At 36.8% G+C, this 14,695-nt stretch overlaps 3 protein-coding genes across 4 annotated transcripts; 1 reads left to right on the plus strand and 2 right to left on the minus strand.

Annotated features, from left to right (window-relative positions):
- The first annotated feature begins 4,492 nt into the window (after window positions 1-4,492).
- LOC131437481 (protein mago nashi) lies at window positions 4,493-5,252 on the plus strand. Its single transcript, XM_058606859.1, has 2 exons — window positions 4,493-4,861; window positions 4,919-5,252. Exons 1-2 carry the CDS (start codon window positions 4,595-4,597, stop codon window positions 5,099-5,101), a joined length of 450 nt encoding a protein of 149 aa, XP_058462842.1. The 5' UTR covers window positions 4,493-4,594; the 3' UTR covers window positions 5,102-5,252.
- Window positions 5,174-7,007, minus strand: LOC131437480 (WASH complex subunit 1). The gene is made up of 2 exons (XM_058606858.1): window positions 5,716-7,007; window positions 5,174-5,477 (listed from the first exon to the last, which is right to left on the minus strand). The coding sequence occupies exons 1-2, from the start codon at window positions 6,871-6,873 to the stop codon at window positions 5,277-5,279; spliced, it is 1,359 nt and encodes a 452-aa protein (XP_058462841.1). The 5' UTR covers window positions 6,874-7,007; the 3' UTR covers window positions 5,174-5,276.
- Window positions 7,008-9,238: 2,231 nt separating this feature from the next.
- Window positions 9,239-13,276, minus strand: LOC131436448 (ankyrin repeat domain-containing protein 13D). Of its 2 annotated transcripts, none has more exons than XM_058605170.1 (5): window positions 12,921-13,276; window positions 12,511-12,643; window positions 11,100-12,185; window positions 10,452-10,791; window positions 9,239-9,968 (listed from the first exon to the last, which is right to left on the minus strand). In XM_058605170.1, the coding sequence occupies exons 1-5, from the start codon at window positions 13,017-13,019 to the stop codon at window positions 9,713-9,715; spliced, it is 1,914 nt and encodes a 637-aa protein (XP_058461153.1). In that variant the 5' UTR covers window positions 13,020-13,276; the 3' UTR covers window positions 9,239-9,712. The 2 variants fall into 2 exon arrangements, with proteins under 2 accessions (XP_058461153.1, XP_058461154.1); XM_058605171.1 differs by having other exon boundaries at window positions 9,826-10,274.
- Window positions 13,277-14,695: the final 1,419 nt, after the last annotated feature.

Consider the following 14,695-nt stretch of genomic DNA (forward strand, 5'->3'; position numbering starts at 1 on the left):
TCGAACAAACTTTCAGTTTTGTACGCTAAAATGAAAAGAGTAAACTTCACAAAGAATATCAAGGGCGAAGTAAACATTTCAAAATTAATTAATACTCGGAATTAAGTTTTTTGCGTTTATTTTTACACAAGCGGATGCAATATCTACAGACATATTCGTATACAAAATAACAATGCAGACGAGCCGCAGTCAAGTTTATTGTCAAAATCTCTTCACACTTAAAACTTAATTTTGATCTCGATAAAAACAAAATGCTGAAAGCAAACGGCAAAGCGATAATTTAATGAAATTTCGGCTAAGATAGTTTTTCCAAAATTATCGGATTATTATTTCCGATTTCTCGGCAATTCAAATTGTTACACTGATATTCGGTTTTGTAAATTACCGTATATACCATCAATTGGTCGTTTTGCCGAAATCCGCAAATTAATCAAAATCAACTTACCGAAATCTCGGTAAACAACTTTTAGACAACCGAAATTCGATGATTCATCAAAGTAGCCATTTTAGTTCAGTGCAAAGCTGAGTGATGTGATTAAGTGCATGTGTTCATATGTGGAATTAGTTGTGAATAAAAATTGAATCCGAATATAGCGATATGTTTCGTGGTATTAAGAACAAATTTGTTCCATGTTCAACACGATTATTCGTGACAAGAAATCCCCCAAAGCATTCTTACGGGATGAAGATCCTTCCAACGCTAATCTACTGCCTGAAATTGATTTATTTATATATTTATTTATGATATATTTCTTTATATATTTAATGTTTTATTGAGCCATTACTTTCGTTGTAGTCGGAATCTGATTTTCTTCGGATTGTGTTCTCTACAGTAAATAACATGGAAGTGCATCCATTGTACGGCGTATATGTTTGGCAATATTTCATTCATAGGACATATTTTTTCTTAATTTACATTTCCTAGCTATTAGTTCAACAGCCAACATAATGTTGAAATATATAAATCAATGCTAACGAGTTTTAACTGGAATGTTTATTTTATATTTAAAATTTTATTTTAATGAATTGCTTAAAATCTCGACATTAGCTCACATGCTTGAACATCGATAATTTGGGTTATTTGTTTCCAACAGCGACGAAGATCTCGGTAGTTTATAGTTTTTTCGAAACCGAAAATCTGTGTCAAATGAAAAATACCGAGAATTTTAGTTGTTTTAACGTATGCCGAGCGCTCGGCTATTCAAATCTCGGCAAAGTTTTCCCGAGATTCGGAAAAAATCTAAGTGTGTTTTGTTGTGACGTGACCATAATATTCGAAAATGTGTCGTTCAGAATATATCATGTAGTGTTTCAAAAGCGAAAAAATACTGTGCCTCGTGCTCATAACATCTAAATTCCATTCATGTGTATTGAAAGTCACCATTTCGAGAATTATTTTAATATTTAGTTAAAAGTTGATTCTAGCAAGCTAAGACTTGTTTGAGAGATACTATTGAACCATGGATTCTGTTCGAAGATCGAATGACTGTCATTTCCGGTTCCGGAGTTATAATGACATAACCAACAGAACGCGTTTTTTCTTTTCGCTCATTTATTTTTTCGTAAATGGCTAAACCGATTTCAAAAAACCTATGCTCGTTTTAATGCTACTATTGGTTCATTAACCAGTTTTAGACTCGTTTGAGGCTAATATTGGGTTGTGAATGAAGAAATTATTTCGTTTTTGGATTCGGATATATACGCGTACAAATGATGTAAATTAATGGTTCTTTTGAAATTTTCCTTTTTTCCGGTGAGAAATCTATTTCTCACTGAAAAGAATCGATAAAACAACAAAATTTAATTTAGAAAAACAATTGACCTGTCGGGCAAAATTGTTTTTCTATCCGCATCATTATTTCAGAAAATGATCAACGATCAAGTTCAAGTATTTTAGCGCCGATTGGTTTAAGAAATGTTGCCGAATACGTAAAGTTAGCACTTAAGCATACTTTGTGAACTACTCGAATCAATCTGAATGAATTTGTATAAAAAGTTAGCTCAAATTAGTGTCAGAAACTGTGTTAATAAAAACCCTATTCTTATTTCACGTAGTGATGTTTCGAGTATGAGCATACTTCAGTTTTATATGACATATTCGGAAACATTTCTCAGACCAAGCGTATCAGCAATAATACATTTCATCGTGACCATAAGTCACTATCTGAATTATTTATACGGATAGAACAAATTAATTCTTCGATTACGTCACTTGTACGATTATATCACCGAAATTTGAACCGTTAGCCATATGATCTTAAAAATTTACCGACAGACAAATTTTAGTCTCGAACGAAACTAAAATTTTTATACCGATTAACCCGTATCCAAAAGTGGTGATGACTTTACGTCACTTATGCCATGGTAATGACGTTTACGTCACATATTTAATAGAAAATTGAGCGGGGAGAAAAATCGCATTTTGTCGGTTACGTCACCTATATTATTTATTTCCGGAATCAGAAGTGAAAACAATTTCATCTTCAAACTTGATCAATGACCCAATAGTGGCTTTCAAACGAGCCTAAGTCTATTAAAATCGGTTCAAACATCTCTGAGACAATTGGGCGGTAAAAAAACAACGCGTTTTGTCGGTTACGTCACTTATACCACTGTATCTCCGGAAACAGAAATGACAGCCATTTGATCTTCGAGCTTGATCAATGGCTTTATAGTAGCTTCAACACGAACCTAAGTTTGTTGAAATCGGTTCACCCATTTCTGAGAAAATTGAGCGGTGAAAATTCACATACAGCTTTTTCCGATCTCGTCGAGCTAAGAGGTCTTCGATGCTCCATTTGAAAGTATGTTTTCAAGCATCATTTCTATTACCTTTCTATAGAGAATGGCACAGACAAAAATGTTTAACGAGACTGTGTCGACAGAGAATAATATAATATTAGTTATTTTATTTTACTTGTAGTAAAAGCACAGACTAACAGACATGACAGTATGAGTAAATTCTTATAAAAATAATTTTTCGTTATGCACTAGTTCCACCTATATTGTACTGTGCGAAATATTTACTATCTGTACACCCCTTGTGTTATGTACAAGTTTTTTTTATTAGTTGATTTCCCCTCGTTTGTCAACACCGATCAGCTGCTCAAGTAAATATTGTAACAAAACGGGTTTGATTTTGTATTGCGTTGGAGGATGAGAAGTAGGCACAATTATGTATATAGTTTTGGCAATATGTATTAAATCTGTATCCTGCATGAAATTCGCATGGACGTATACAAATCAATACATTACAGGTAATTCTGTATGAATGGCAACTCTGTTGGTAAATGAAAAAAATAAACAAAGTCTAGATGACAGACAGGATGTTTTTGATAGGGTAACGTGGCGCCATCATGACACATGTGAGTACTGTCCCAAATAAAGGAATATTCGAAATGACCGTTAAAATGATTGAAGAATCTAATTTGAGTGTCCTGTCTGTTAGTCTGTGGTAAAAGCAAATATAAATAATAATACCCGTAAGTCCCATACAAACTGTTGTCTTAATGTTGGTTCATCGGTTGAGCAAGCTGGCCTAGCCCATATATCTGTTTCAATGCGACAGTTTTGAAATATGCAACGAGATCGTTTCTGGCCAAGCTTAAAGCTAGTTGCTACGATGCAGAACAAGTTTGTTCATTTATGCTTATCTTTGCTGTACAAAATTTCAACAAGTAGTAAAATGTAAATATGTCTTTAATGATAAAGAAAAAATAACATTTAGTATAAATGACGCAGAATGTTGATTGAAAGAAAAACTGCGAACAAATAGAAATGCTATTGTTCGTTCTTCAGATATTCAATTTACTGGACTTAATCGGCTCTAGGACACCACTGCGCGAGGTTGTAACTTCATTATTCACACAGGATAAATGAGTAGTGAAAATCATAAGGCAAATCTTATGATGCATCAAAACTTACCATTTCAAAAGATTAATATAAAAAATATACCTTTATAATAAAGATTATGACTCTGCTATATACATCTCATCTATCACTGTTGTAGTATTCATACGAACAACTTATGCATTCCACAGTATAGAAGGTAGTTCGGTTTGTCATAGAAATTTCGCCTAATGCTCCCAATAATTTCGTATGAATTTCATAATGCTTTTTTTAATATCAGTTTTCGTAACTTCATAAGGCGGTCTTATGATTCGAATACGATATATTTTTTGCCTGAGTGTAGAAGTAAACAATTCGAGAAAGGCTGAATCACTTTTTATGCTGATTTATGCAATGGATATAGAAAAAAAGTGGAAAAATTGCATACCTTTTCTACCTTTACCTTCAGTTCATCGATTTATCAAAAATTGATCCGAGAATATGCGATAATTATATGAAACATTCAACGATGTTTTTCTCCATTTGCTATCAATGTTAGTTTCGCCCCTCTTTGAAAAATAGTTCAATTTTCAACATGTACACTTTAGCCAATTTGGCAATAACATCGAATTTATGTACTGTCATTTGTCAACTTCAACGGTTGTCAAACTGATGAACACCGAAAAACTATCAAGCATCAAGCGAACTTTCTTTACGTAGAAAATCTTTTCATTTGATATTCGCTTCTATTCTGTGTTTCAACCGAATGGCCTCTATTACCGAAGATTTTTATCTACGTTATTACGTGGGCCACAAGGGTAAGTTTGGTCATGAATTTCTCGAGTTTGAGTTTCGACCTGATGGCAAACTCCGTTACGCCAATAACTCCAACTACAAAAACGATACCATGATCCGTAAGGAAGCTTATGTGCATCAGTCTGTTATGGAAGAGCTAAAGCGAATAATCGTTGATTCGGAAATCATGCAAGAAGATGACTCAATGTGGCCTCCACCGGATCGTGTTGGAAGACAGGTTAAATAAAAGATTTGCTTACAGGTTATGTTTAGACCAATAAAGATATATTTTCAGGAACTGGAGATTGTAATCGGAGATGAACACATTTCATTTACTACCTCGAAAACCGGTTCCCTGGTGGATGTCAATCAGTCCAAAGATCCAGAGGGCCTGCGATGCTTCTATTACCTAGTACAGGATTTGAAATGTCTGGTGTTTTCCCTGATCGGACTGCACTTTAAAATTAAGCCTATCTAAATTGACGAGAATGAGTAACATTTCTCTGCGTTTGAAGTTTTGGTCAGCATTACATTTTGAATAACTTGAGCGTAACTTTTATAGATTTAATTTAATTTGAATATGATACTTATAAAACTATAATGTTTTGATAATAACAAATTTGATTTAATCAGTCGCGGATTACTCTACAATATCAGTCCCAATCCTCGTCATTGCTCTCACTGGTGCTGGCATCCAACTTCGGTGGAGGAGGAGGTATCAGAGCCGACAGACGATCTATAACGTTTGAAGGCTCTTGATTTTCTCGGGCTCCGGAAATACCCTTTCGGCGCATTTGTAGCTTATTGTGCAAATCATCGATGAAATTTTGAGTTCCTGGTTTAGATGGTTTCGTCTGAAAATTCGATCGCATCATTATTAGGCTGCAGATTATTCTCTGCGGTTGCATATGAATTCGAATTTTTAGAAAGAACAGAAGCTGAGTAAAACAAGTGTACTACGACCAAATGGAAAATTCGATAGTAGCATAAAGTTTTTCTAAGTGAGGGTTCTGAATATAAAAATTTACTAGTTAAAAAGGCATTGTTTTTAGCAGTGAATTACGAAGTCAACTAAATTATTTCAATACATACCGAATCTTTTTTGGGGACGTTTGGCTCACTATGTTTTAGCTTTGCCTTTTCCGCGCCACCTGCTTTCCTAATAGCCTCCATAAGATTGAAATGAGCTTCTCCACCAAAGGAGTCAACCGTGATCTGCTTCTCTTCTAATTTCCCATCGTTTTCATCACGTTTTCTCGACGACGTTGAAGGTGTGTCCTTAGTTACTGGAGGGAGAGGTGGTGGTGGAGGAGGAGGAGGAGGAGGCGGTGGTGCTAAAGATTGTTCTATGTGTGGCACAGTCGATACCGCCCCAACATTCAAAACAGGAGGTAGTATGGTTTGCAGGTCCACTGGTAGTTCTTTAGCATCCGTCATAGACAAATCTTCCAATTTTGGAAGTTGGTCAGCTATTGCAGCTAATTGCATGGAAGGGGCGATCAGGGTGTTACTACCGGCATATTGTATGTTGGTTACGATCCCTGGTAAATCAGGTAAATCAAGTGGAACATCAATTTTTGGTGCTTCATTTAGCGCTGGGGTGTAAAAAATGTCTTGTCCCTTTTTTCTTGAGCGATTACGAATTATAGGCGATGACGATGAAAAAATCTTTTCCTCGTGGATCCGACCTAAAGCTTTATCTCTGGTTTTCGCTTTTTCTATGATTCCCTTATAATCCACCGCAAATTCTCTACTGTTGAAAAGCAAAATCGAATCTACGTATTTAATTCGTTCATCTAACCGATGTTTTCGAGGATCATCAAACGAATAAATCCTATTTCTATCGATTGGACTTTTCACGTGATAGAACTGAATTTTTTCCTGGTACGAATGACTTGGAACATATGACCCATCTTGGATAGCGAATTCATTTTCTGTCATTCGTATACCATTCTGACTGGTGAAGGTGGGCAGTACAGTTGAATCCAGGTCTGCCGCCGGGTAACGACACGGCGAATAAATTATAATCGCTTCCTTAGTTTCTCTCAAACGGGCAACGTCAACGTTAATCTTTTGAATCCGATTGCTGATCTGCGCAAGCCGATGTCTGTTGGTATCGATGCGTTGATTTACCTTACAGAACACATCGTCAATGACTTCATTCAAAAACTCGAAAATATTTATTGCTTGCAGAATTGTTTCTTCATGACGCAAATCGGAATCGATTGTTGGGACTTTATAACAGTGCATTTCGTCGAAACCAATTTTACACTAATTTGTCTTTAAAAACATACACTATTGGTATTGATAAGCAAAAAAAATAGTGAAACTATTTAGTTACGACTCGCTTGCGTTTAGATATGTTGCGCTAATTATTTACAAACGAATGAATGTTGCATCACTGATAGAAAACATCGAAAATCTACTTTGGAGCAGAGTTGCCAGAGCGCAGAACAAAAAAGCCAACCGGGGAATAACTGAAAACCAGCCCGGTATCAAGGATAGGGCACTTCAGCAAGTGCTATCGTAGCCAACATCTGGGGCATTTGGTGGCCAATCAGAGCGCTCAGAGTATGGTAAACAAACATTCGAGCATTTCAAATCAAGTAAAATCCTAATTTCCTTATCGCAGTGATGATATTCTGGGTGCTGAATAAACAAGTAGTTTGTAATATCCAATTTTTTGTTAGCCATTCTTCTTCATTGTTTTGGTTTTTGCAGTTTCATGACGTCATAGTAGGAGGCTAAACTAAACACATTATACCATGTTCACATTACGACAATCCCAAGACAAAAGAGCCTAACTGCAAATAAGAGCCTCTCTTTGTTAACTTTCTCTTTTGATTATTACAGTGCCATTACTGCAACTTCTTGAAAGTTTCCTATATAAATCGAAAGCTTGTAGTTTCAACTTGAAAATTTTGCAAAGGGTATGGCGTCAAATAAAAAATCAATCCGGTAAATCGTAAAAATGTAAACAACAAGAAACTGTCATTTTCAGTTAGGCTTTTTTTATCGTGGGACTGTCGATTAGTGCTGATATCACTCACTCAGAAAAGAAATCACATCATAGTTACGTAGAAAGGGTTTCATCGTCGATCAAAATGCATCCCTTGTGAATGCTTACTGGCTTTGTACGAATTGTATCCTTCCCTTTGCACGACTTGTATCCCCCCTAGGATGTTCCGCACCGTTTGAAAATTTGTGTTGTACCTTCTGACAAAGGCATCATCACCCTTATTCTGAATAACGACTTATCGTTTTTTCGATCGTATTTCATTCGTATTCCTAAAAACGCTAGCAAAATCGAAGGTAGCTAAGATTCGATCGAAAAACCAATACGTCGTTATTCAGAATAAGGGCGCTGTCCCGGGTTGGCGGTTCAATGCATAGGACGCTGGTCTTACAAGCCAGTTGTCCTATGTTCAAGCTCCGACCTGGAAGGGTTCTAGTGTCAGTAGGATCCATAGTACTAGCCATGCAATGATTCTGTACACTAAGAATCGGCTGCCAAATCTGTTGAAAACAGAAAGGCCAAACTCCACAAAAGGAATGTAATGCCAAGACTTTTGCGCATATCATCAAGATATCTAGCTCTCACATTTCACAAATAAATCGCAAGCAACATTACCATACAATTGACATTATATGTTCAATGTGATGCCATGCGATGGCTTAGCTGAACTGGACTGATTTCTCTCTAAGCAGACAGTGTCTGCTTCTGGCCACATCTCGGATCGAAAGACCGGGGTTAACGCACCTCAACACACCTTGCTGCATAGCTGGCATTTTTGTAGGTCCGCTTATTCCTTCCCACACTCAGGGTGTCCTTCTAGGTTGCAGGCATTGGATAAATTCTCGGTTCATTTTTCATTAGGGCGTATAAGCAAGTGACAGTTTCTCTTTAATCACTCTCTCTTTCGATTATTGTGATGTGATTAAAAAGATTTTCTTTGATAACACTATTCTGTTTAAAAGTCGAAAGTTTCGGGTATCATTTCATGCAAAGAGTTGAGTGATAAACGTGGAAACCACTTGGTAATTAATAGAAGAGAAAATAAACAAAAAGAAACTGTCACTTGCTTATACGCCCTTTTGAAAAATTAACCGAGAATTGTTGTTTTCTGCATCTTCAGTACTTTAGCCAGCTTGTAACCGGACCATGTTCCAGATGTTTGAGGAAAATATTTCTTTTTTCGAGTTTCATTTGACTTTATTTCTGAACGCGGTCGTCTACTTTGATCAAACTTGCACCAGCTGTTCTTTACAGAAGTGTAAGCATACCACTGACTGGTTTTCTATTCCAACACTACTATTCCCAACGCGCCCTAGCGAAGTACTAATTTACTCTTGGAGGTGAAGTATTTTTTAACTAAGCCTCTTACTTTCTGTGTTGCATCATTCCCAACTCATATGTGGCCAGAACAATTCGCTTGCATTCCTTCTTCAGTGCGATGTATGTTTCTCACCATGCATGTTACATCTTCGAAATAACAAAAAAAAAAGATTTTCGGGATATCGTGTTCCATATGTCAGTTCTTCTTTTCCAATAGGTATACTACACAGTAGAGGGAAGAGTTGATCATCGTGTTTTTAATAATGTACAAATAGGATGTTTTGTTTTATTAATTCATATGTTTAATGACAGGAGGATAACAAAGTTGTTCAGAAAAATAGAAATTATACCGTAAACTCGTTTCAACTGCTATACTTTTTCATCGATCAAGGATTTGATTTAAAAATATGCTAAAGCATTATATGTAATGTTAACTTACTTAGCTTTAGTGTCGTCCTTGGTAAGATGATATTTTCCTTTAAGGCGACTTAGTCTATACACAGAATATATGTATAAAAATTTTAAATCTGCTCTATAAATATTATGGAAAATGGCTAGTTCTAATAAATATATTTTTATGTGTCGAAAACTCATAGGTATTACACATGACGAATATTTCATATTCATGTTTTGTGGTATAAATGTATCCATTTGATGTGGAGACCTAATTTCCGCCTCATGATACTCATTATTCGTGACTGTGTGCAGATTCAAATATAAACTATACAACATAAAGTGAATCTCTTTTGGACTCTACTTGTCCTCTAAGCTTAACCGAAGCACTTCAGCCAACATTTCCTCTTCCCGTTTGCGTTCCTCTTCCCGACGTTTCTCTTCTTCCTGGCTGAGCCTAATCGCCAGCTCTAAATTGGGGTCCAGATAGTCAGGTATGCTATCAATTTCATCGTTTCCAAGAGCCTCGGGAAGCGATCCGTTGGTAATTTGCTGCACTGCCCCTGATTCTGCACTACCACTTTGAAATCCGGAAAACAGTGATTCTTGCAAAGCTCTGTGAATTACAACATATAAAAGCGGTTTGGTTTTTTTCTAGCGATAGTGTTTATGTGTGAGTTTGCTACAGCAATCAATCTAACATAAAGCTTGTGGAAGCCGTAAATTCGGGACAAAACCAAATAAGCATTTATCTGTACCGGGATAAAATTGTTAGCAAAATTGCAAGTCTACACACTAACTTGTCAAGGCACTAAATGACGACGACTACTTGAAAAACTTTTTCAATGGGCTTTTAGTAAGTGAACTACCAATGGTGGGTGCAATCAATAAATTTTTTTTAGCATCTACATTTTTCGATAAACTATATTTTTAGTAGCACAAAAATGGGATAGGCAAAATTCGGAAAGCATTAGCAGCGTTGTGTCAGAAAATATATTGTTTTTGAAGAAAACATGCAAAAGAGAATATAAAATGTAAACCATTCAGTAGTAATAGAAACATTTGCTGAACAAATTCATCGTAACCATAACAAACGAACCTTTGCAGCTGTTCGTCCTCGTAAATATTTGGAGTCAACGGGCGTTGTGCTCTCAGTGCCTCCCAGATGTCAACTTCGTCATTTTCGCTACCGGATTCGATCAGACTTTGCTGGATAGCGAACTGCATCAGCTCATCCTCATCTTCGAACGTGATCTGGCGGCGGAATTCGTTGCCCCTTCGGACGTATTCGGATGGAACATCGAAACAGCAATCATCTATGATGCATGTCGTACGATCGTCCGATTCTTTGATGTAGCTCACATTGCTAACGGGAGCATCCATAGCGAACACATTTCCGAATGTAACGACTGCATTCAGCACATGGAAAAGAGGTATTTCTGGACAAAACACATTGGTTGGATTATGTTCGTCGATAACAGTTCGGTACCAACATGTGTTTAGGACATATCGTACGATAGACCCATTCGAAAGTTACAAAAAATAAGCATTACTCGGGCTTGAGTATTGAGTTTAGGCATATTGTATATAATTTCATATATTGGGTTTCCATCTACGAGATCGTATTGATTATTGTGTACATAAAAGTTGTAGAATCCAGCAATGAGCATTATACTTGTAACATTCGCAAAAGCCACGACATTCCCTAGTCACATGTGGTACCAGGTAGACCAAATTAATAACTTACCAATTCTAACTGGAAATCCAGATGGAAGCTGCATCGTGATGAAGTCTCTCAGTTTTGACACATGTGGACTGGCCATCGTAGACATTAGATCTAGAATTGGTAGCACTTGTTCCTGCAATTTGATTGGAAACTGTTCACTTAACCACAAATTGGCTTTGAATCGCTGAACTTTGGCGGTAGTTCGTTTTGGTTTCCCGACATCTCGTCCCTGAAGATCCACGTCGGAGAAATATTCTTCTGCAGTTGGTGCCCTTGTAAATAAGTCTGTTGCGTTCGATGAGGTAGCGCCGTCCTGTGGAATTGGACTACTGTTTTCTTGACCCATCAGTGGTGAGGAACTTGCATCGCTAAGTGCACTTTGCGAATTGGCAGCAGCATTGGAACCAGCATGGTCATAATCTTCTTCAGCCATTCCGAGAATATGCTGCAGAGGTGTGCGCGAACTTTTAATTCTTGCTTGTTCTTCACTCAGATGTTCGTTTCTTGTACGAGTAATAAATTCTACATTGCTTGCTCCGTATACTTTACACTCGTACCCGTTGATGCTCTCCGACTTTTCGCTACGCCATCCCCAGAAACCAGATTTATTTCTCTCGAAGCTAATCTTGTCCATATCAATATGGTTACAAATCACTGGTGCTTGCATTCTAAGAGAAACCGATTCCTTCGATGGAGGAATACCTACTATACTTTCCGCTTCAATGTTTCGCATGTGTTCTACCGAAACCTCTCCAGTGTCATGATCAATTTCGATCATCGTCGCCGTTTCTGCCTGACCTTTAAAAATATAGCTGCGGTTGCCTCTCTGCCAGCTGTTATTGTCGAACCCCAACAATGTGGTGTCGATACGTACATTTGATCCACGTTTGAACACTTTGTAAGTATCGCTTGGGCACACGCGAGACATTAACGGAACCCAACTGGTGAATTCCCACTTCATCTCGACATAAAAATCGGGTGTATCTTGCAGGTGTTGCAATAGCTGAGGAACATGTGACACCCGTTTCATATGACGTTGCAGGTCACGTACTTCTAGGATTGCCGTCAGAATATTGACGTCGCCGGAACAGACTGCTTCCTGGACCACTGCAAAAAAAAACAATGTATTAAATTAGATAGAGGAAATCCATCATCTACAATCCATAAATTCTACGTTTATCAGCGACAATTGTCGCGAGAAGGACATTACCGAGTCGTAAGATTAATAAACAATAATCAGTTTTCTCTCAATCAGGATAGATTTGCAAGTGGAAGTCGCTTGTATTAAAACGCGACCGTTACGTCACGTTTTTCTCAAGGTGATATTTCCAGAAGTTATATGATAATTATGAGAATAAATACTACAGGTCAACCGGCAAACAATATGCACGTTTGGAAAAGTAGCAAATCACTTATCAACTAAAACACTCACCAGACCATCCATCGCACTCGAAATTGGCATCGCACCTGGCAGCCAGCAAAGCTTTCACACATTCAAGATGGCACAATTTAACGGCTAACATGAGTGGTGTACGTCCCCGGGGATCCAATAAATCCAGATCGTGCTTGAAAGAAGAATAAAAGAACACGAATGCCAATTGATTTTGCTAGCAAGAACGAACCACATGACTAAGCTTCAAACGCGTCAAACTAATTGTATTGAATGGAATGTATTCAAACAGTTTCTTTCATAAATGTTAATTATCTTAAAACATTTTGCTTTCTCATGTAGAGGTAATCAAATTATATTCCACCAAGCTAATTGAATTACTATGAAAGTTTAACAGATTTTGATTCACACAAGGATTTCGTTTGTATCTTGATGTTGTATTCAAAACTCACCTCGTTAGCATCGATTGCATGCTGCAGCTCATTAAATTCGTTGTTCCAGACAAACCAATGGATTGGATATTTTTCTTTAATCTTGTCAACAGTTATCATTGTTCTGTACGAAAAAAAATACACGGACACTTTCGCCCTGATATACCAAATGACACAGCTGGAATACAATAATCAAATTTGTTCGGATTGGTTTTGACCGAAAATGAAGCCCACAGATATAGTTTACAAAAATAATTGCTTATAATTGTTATTTTCAAATAAGTTCAATAAAAAAAATTCAACAATAAATATGAAGTATTACTTTGACGAAAATCGCTTTTACACAAAAAAGTGAACGCTTTCGCTTCCAGCGAAAAACAAGCCAAATGACAACTGAAACCACACGCTTATTTGTGACTACTCAGTGGCACCATAAGCTTTTTATCCAAAATTGGGTAAAGCCCTATCAACACCCCGGTTCTATTTTGTTGATCGTTGAGCGCTTGTTGAACGATATACTGCACGAAATTTTCGTTCCGTTTGCTGGAACGGTTCGTTGTTGTTTTTTATCTTGCAAAAATAGTGTGAAAATTAGGTGTTACCTTCATATAGAAAGAAAATTTGTTGTTATTCTACGTGAAGTACAAGTAGTGTGCAGGTATGTAGTGTTAGCAAATACAAATAATAATACCCCTAAGTCCCATACAAACGAACCGCCAATGTTTGGTCACAGACTAACAGACAGGACACTCAAATTAGATTCTTCAATCATTTTAACTGTCATTTCGAATATTCCTTTATTTGGGACAGTACTCACATGTGTCATGATGGCGCCACGTTACCCTATCAAAAACATCCTGTCTGTCATCTAGACTGTGTTTATTTTTTTCATTTACCAACAGAGTTGCCATTTATACAGAATTACCTGTAATGTATTGATATGTATTTGCATTTGTATGCGAATTTCATGCAGGATACAGATTTAATACATATTGCCAAAACTATATACAAAATTGTGCCTACCTCTCATCCTTCAACGCAATACAAAATCGAACCCGTTTAGTGGCAATATTTACTTGCTTCTGATCTGCCGCCACTTAATTTCGGGTGAAAATTGCCAACACAATAAAAAATAGTCTAGATGAACAATGTTGAGAAAAATAAATGGTTACCTTCCAACATCGCTAAAAAGTTTAATATATTATTAACGTAATATAATAATTTACTGTGACGATTCATTTCCAAATATTATGATGAAATCAGGCATCCCTGCAAGCAGCTGATCGGTGTTGACAAACGGGGGGGAACCAACTAGTAAATTAACTTTTACATAACACAAGGGGTGTACCGATAGTAAATAGTTCGCGCAGTACAATATAGGTGGAACTAGTGCATCACGAAAAATTATTTTTATAAGAATTTACTCATACTGTCATGTCTGTTAGTCTGTGGTTTGGTTCACAGCCTAAACAAGTAAACCTAGCAAATTACTCCCTTTCATTGCGATAGTTTGAAAATGTGGAAGGAGATCGTTTCTGGCAACGCTTTATGCTAGTTGCTACAGTGCAAAACAAACTTGTTTGTTTATGTTTATCGTTGCTGTATTAAACTGCAACAATCAGTCTAAATATCACCGGCACTAGCACAAAAGATGAAAAATGAACACAAACACCCACGAATCTACAAATATCAATACAGTTAGTAGTATATTCATGGTGGCTTAACCATTCCAGATTATTGTTTAATTTACATTTCGCTTGTGATCTTGATTATCAGATAAAAACTGCTTGTTTATT

Source organism: Malaya genurostris, chromosome 3 (assembly GCF_030247185.1).
Source record: "Malaya genurostris strain Urasoe2022 chromosome 3, Malgen_1.1, whole genome shotgun sequence".
NCBI classification, from domain to species: Eukaryota; Metazoa; Arthropoda; class Insecta; order Diptera; family Culicidae; genus Malaya; species Malaya genurostris.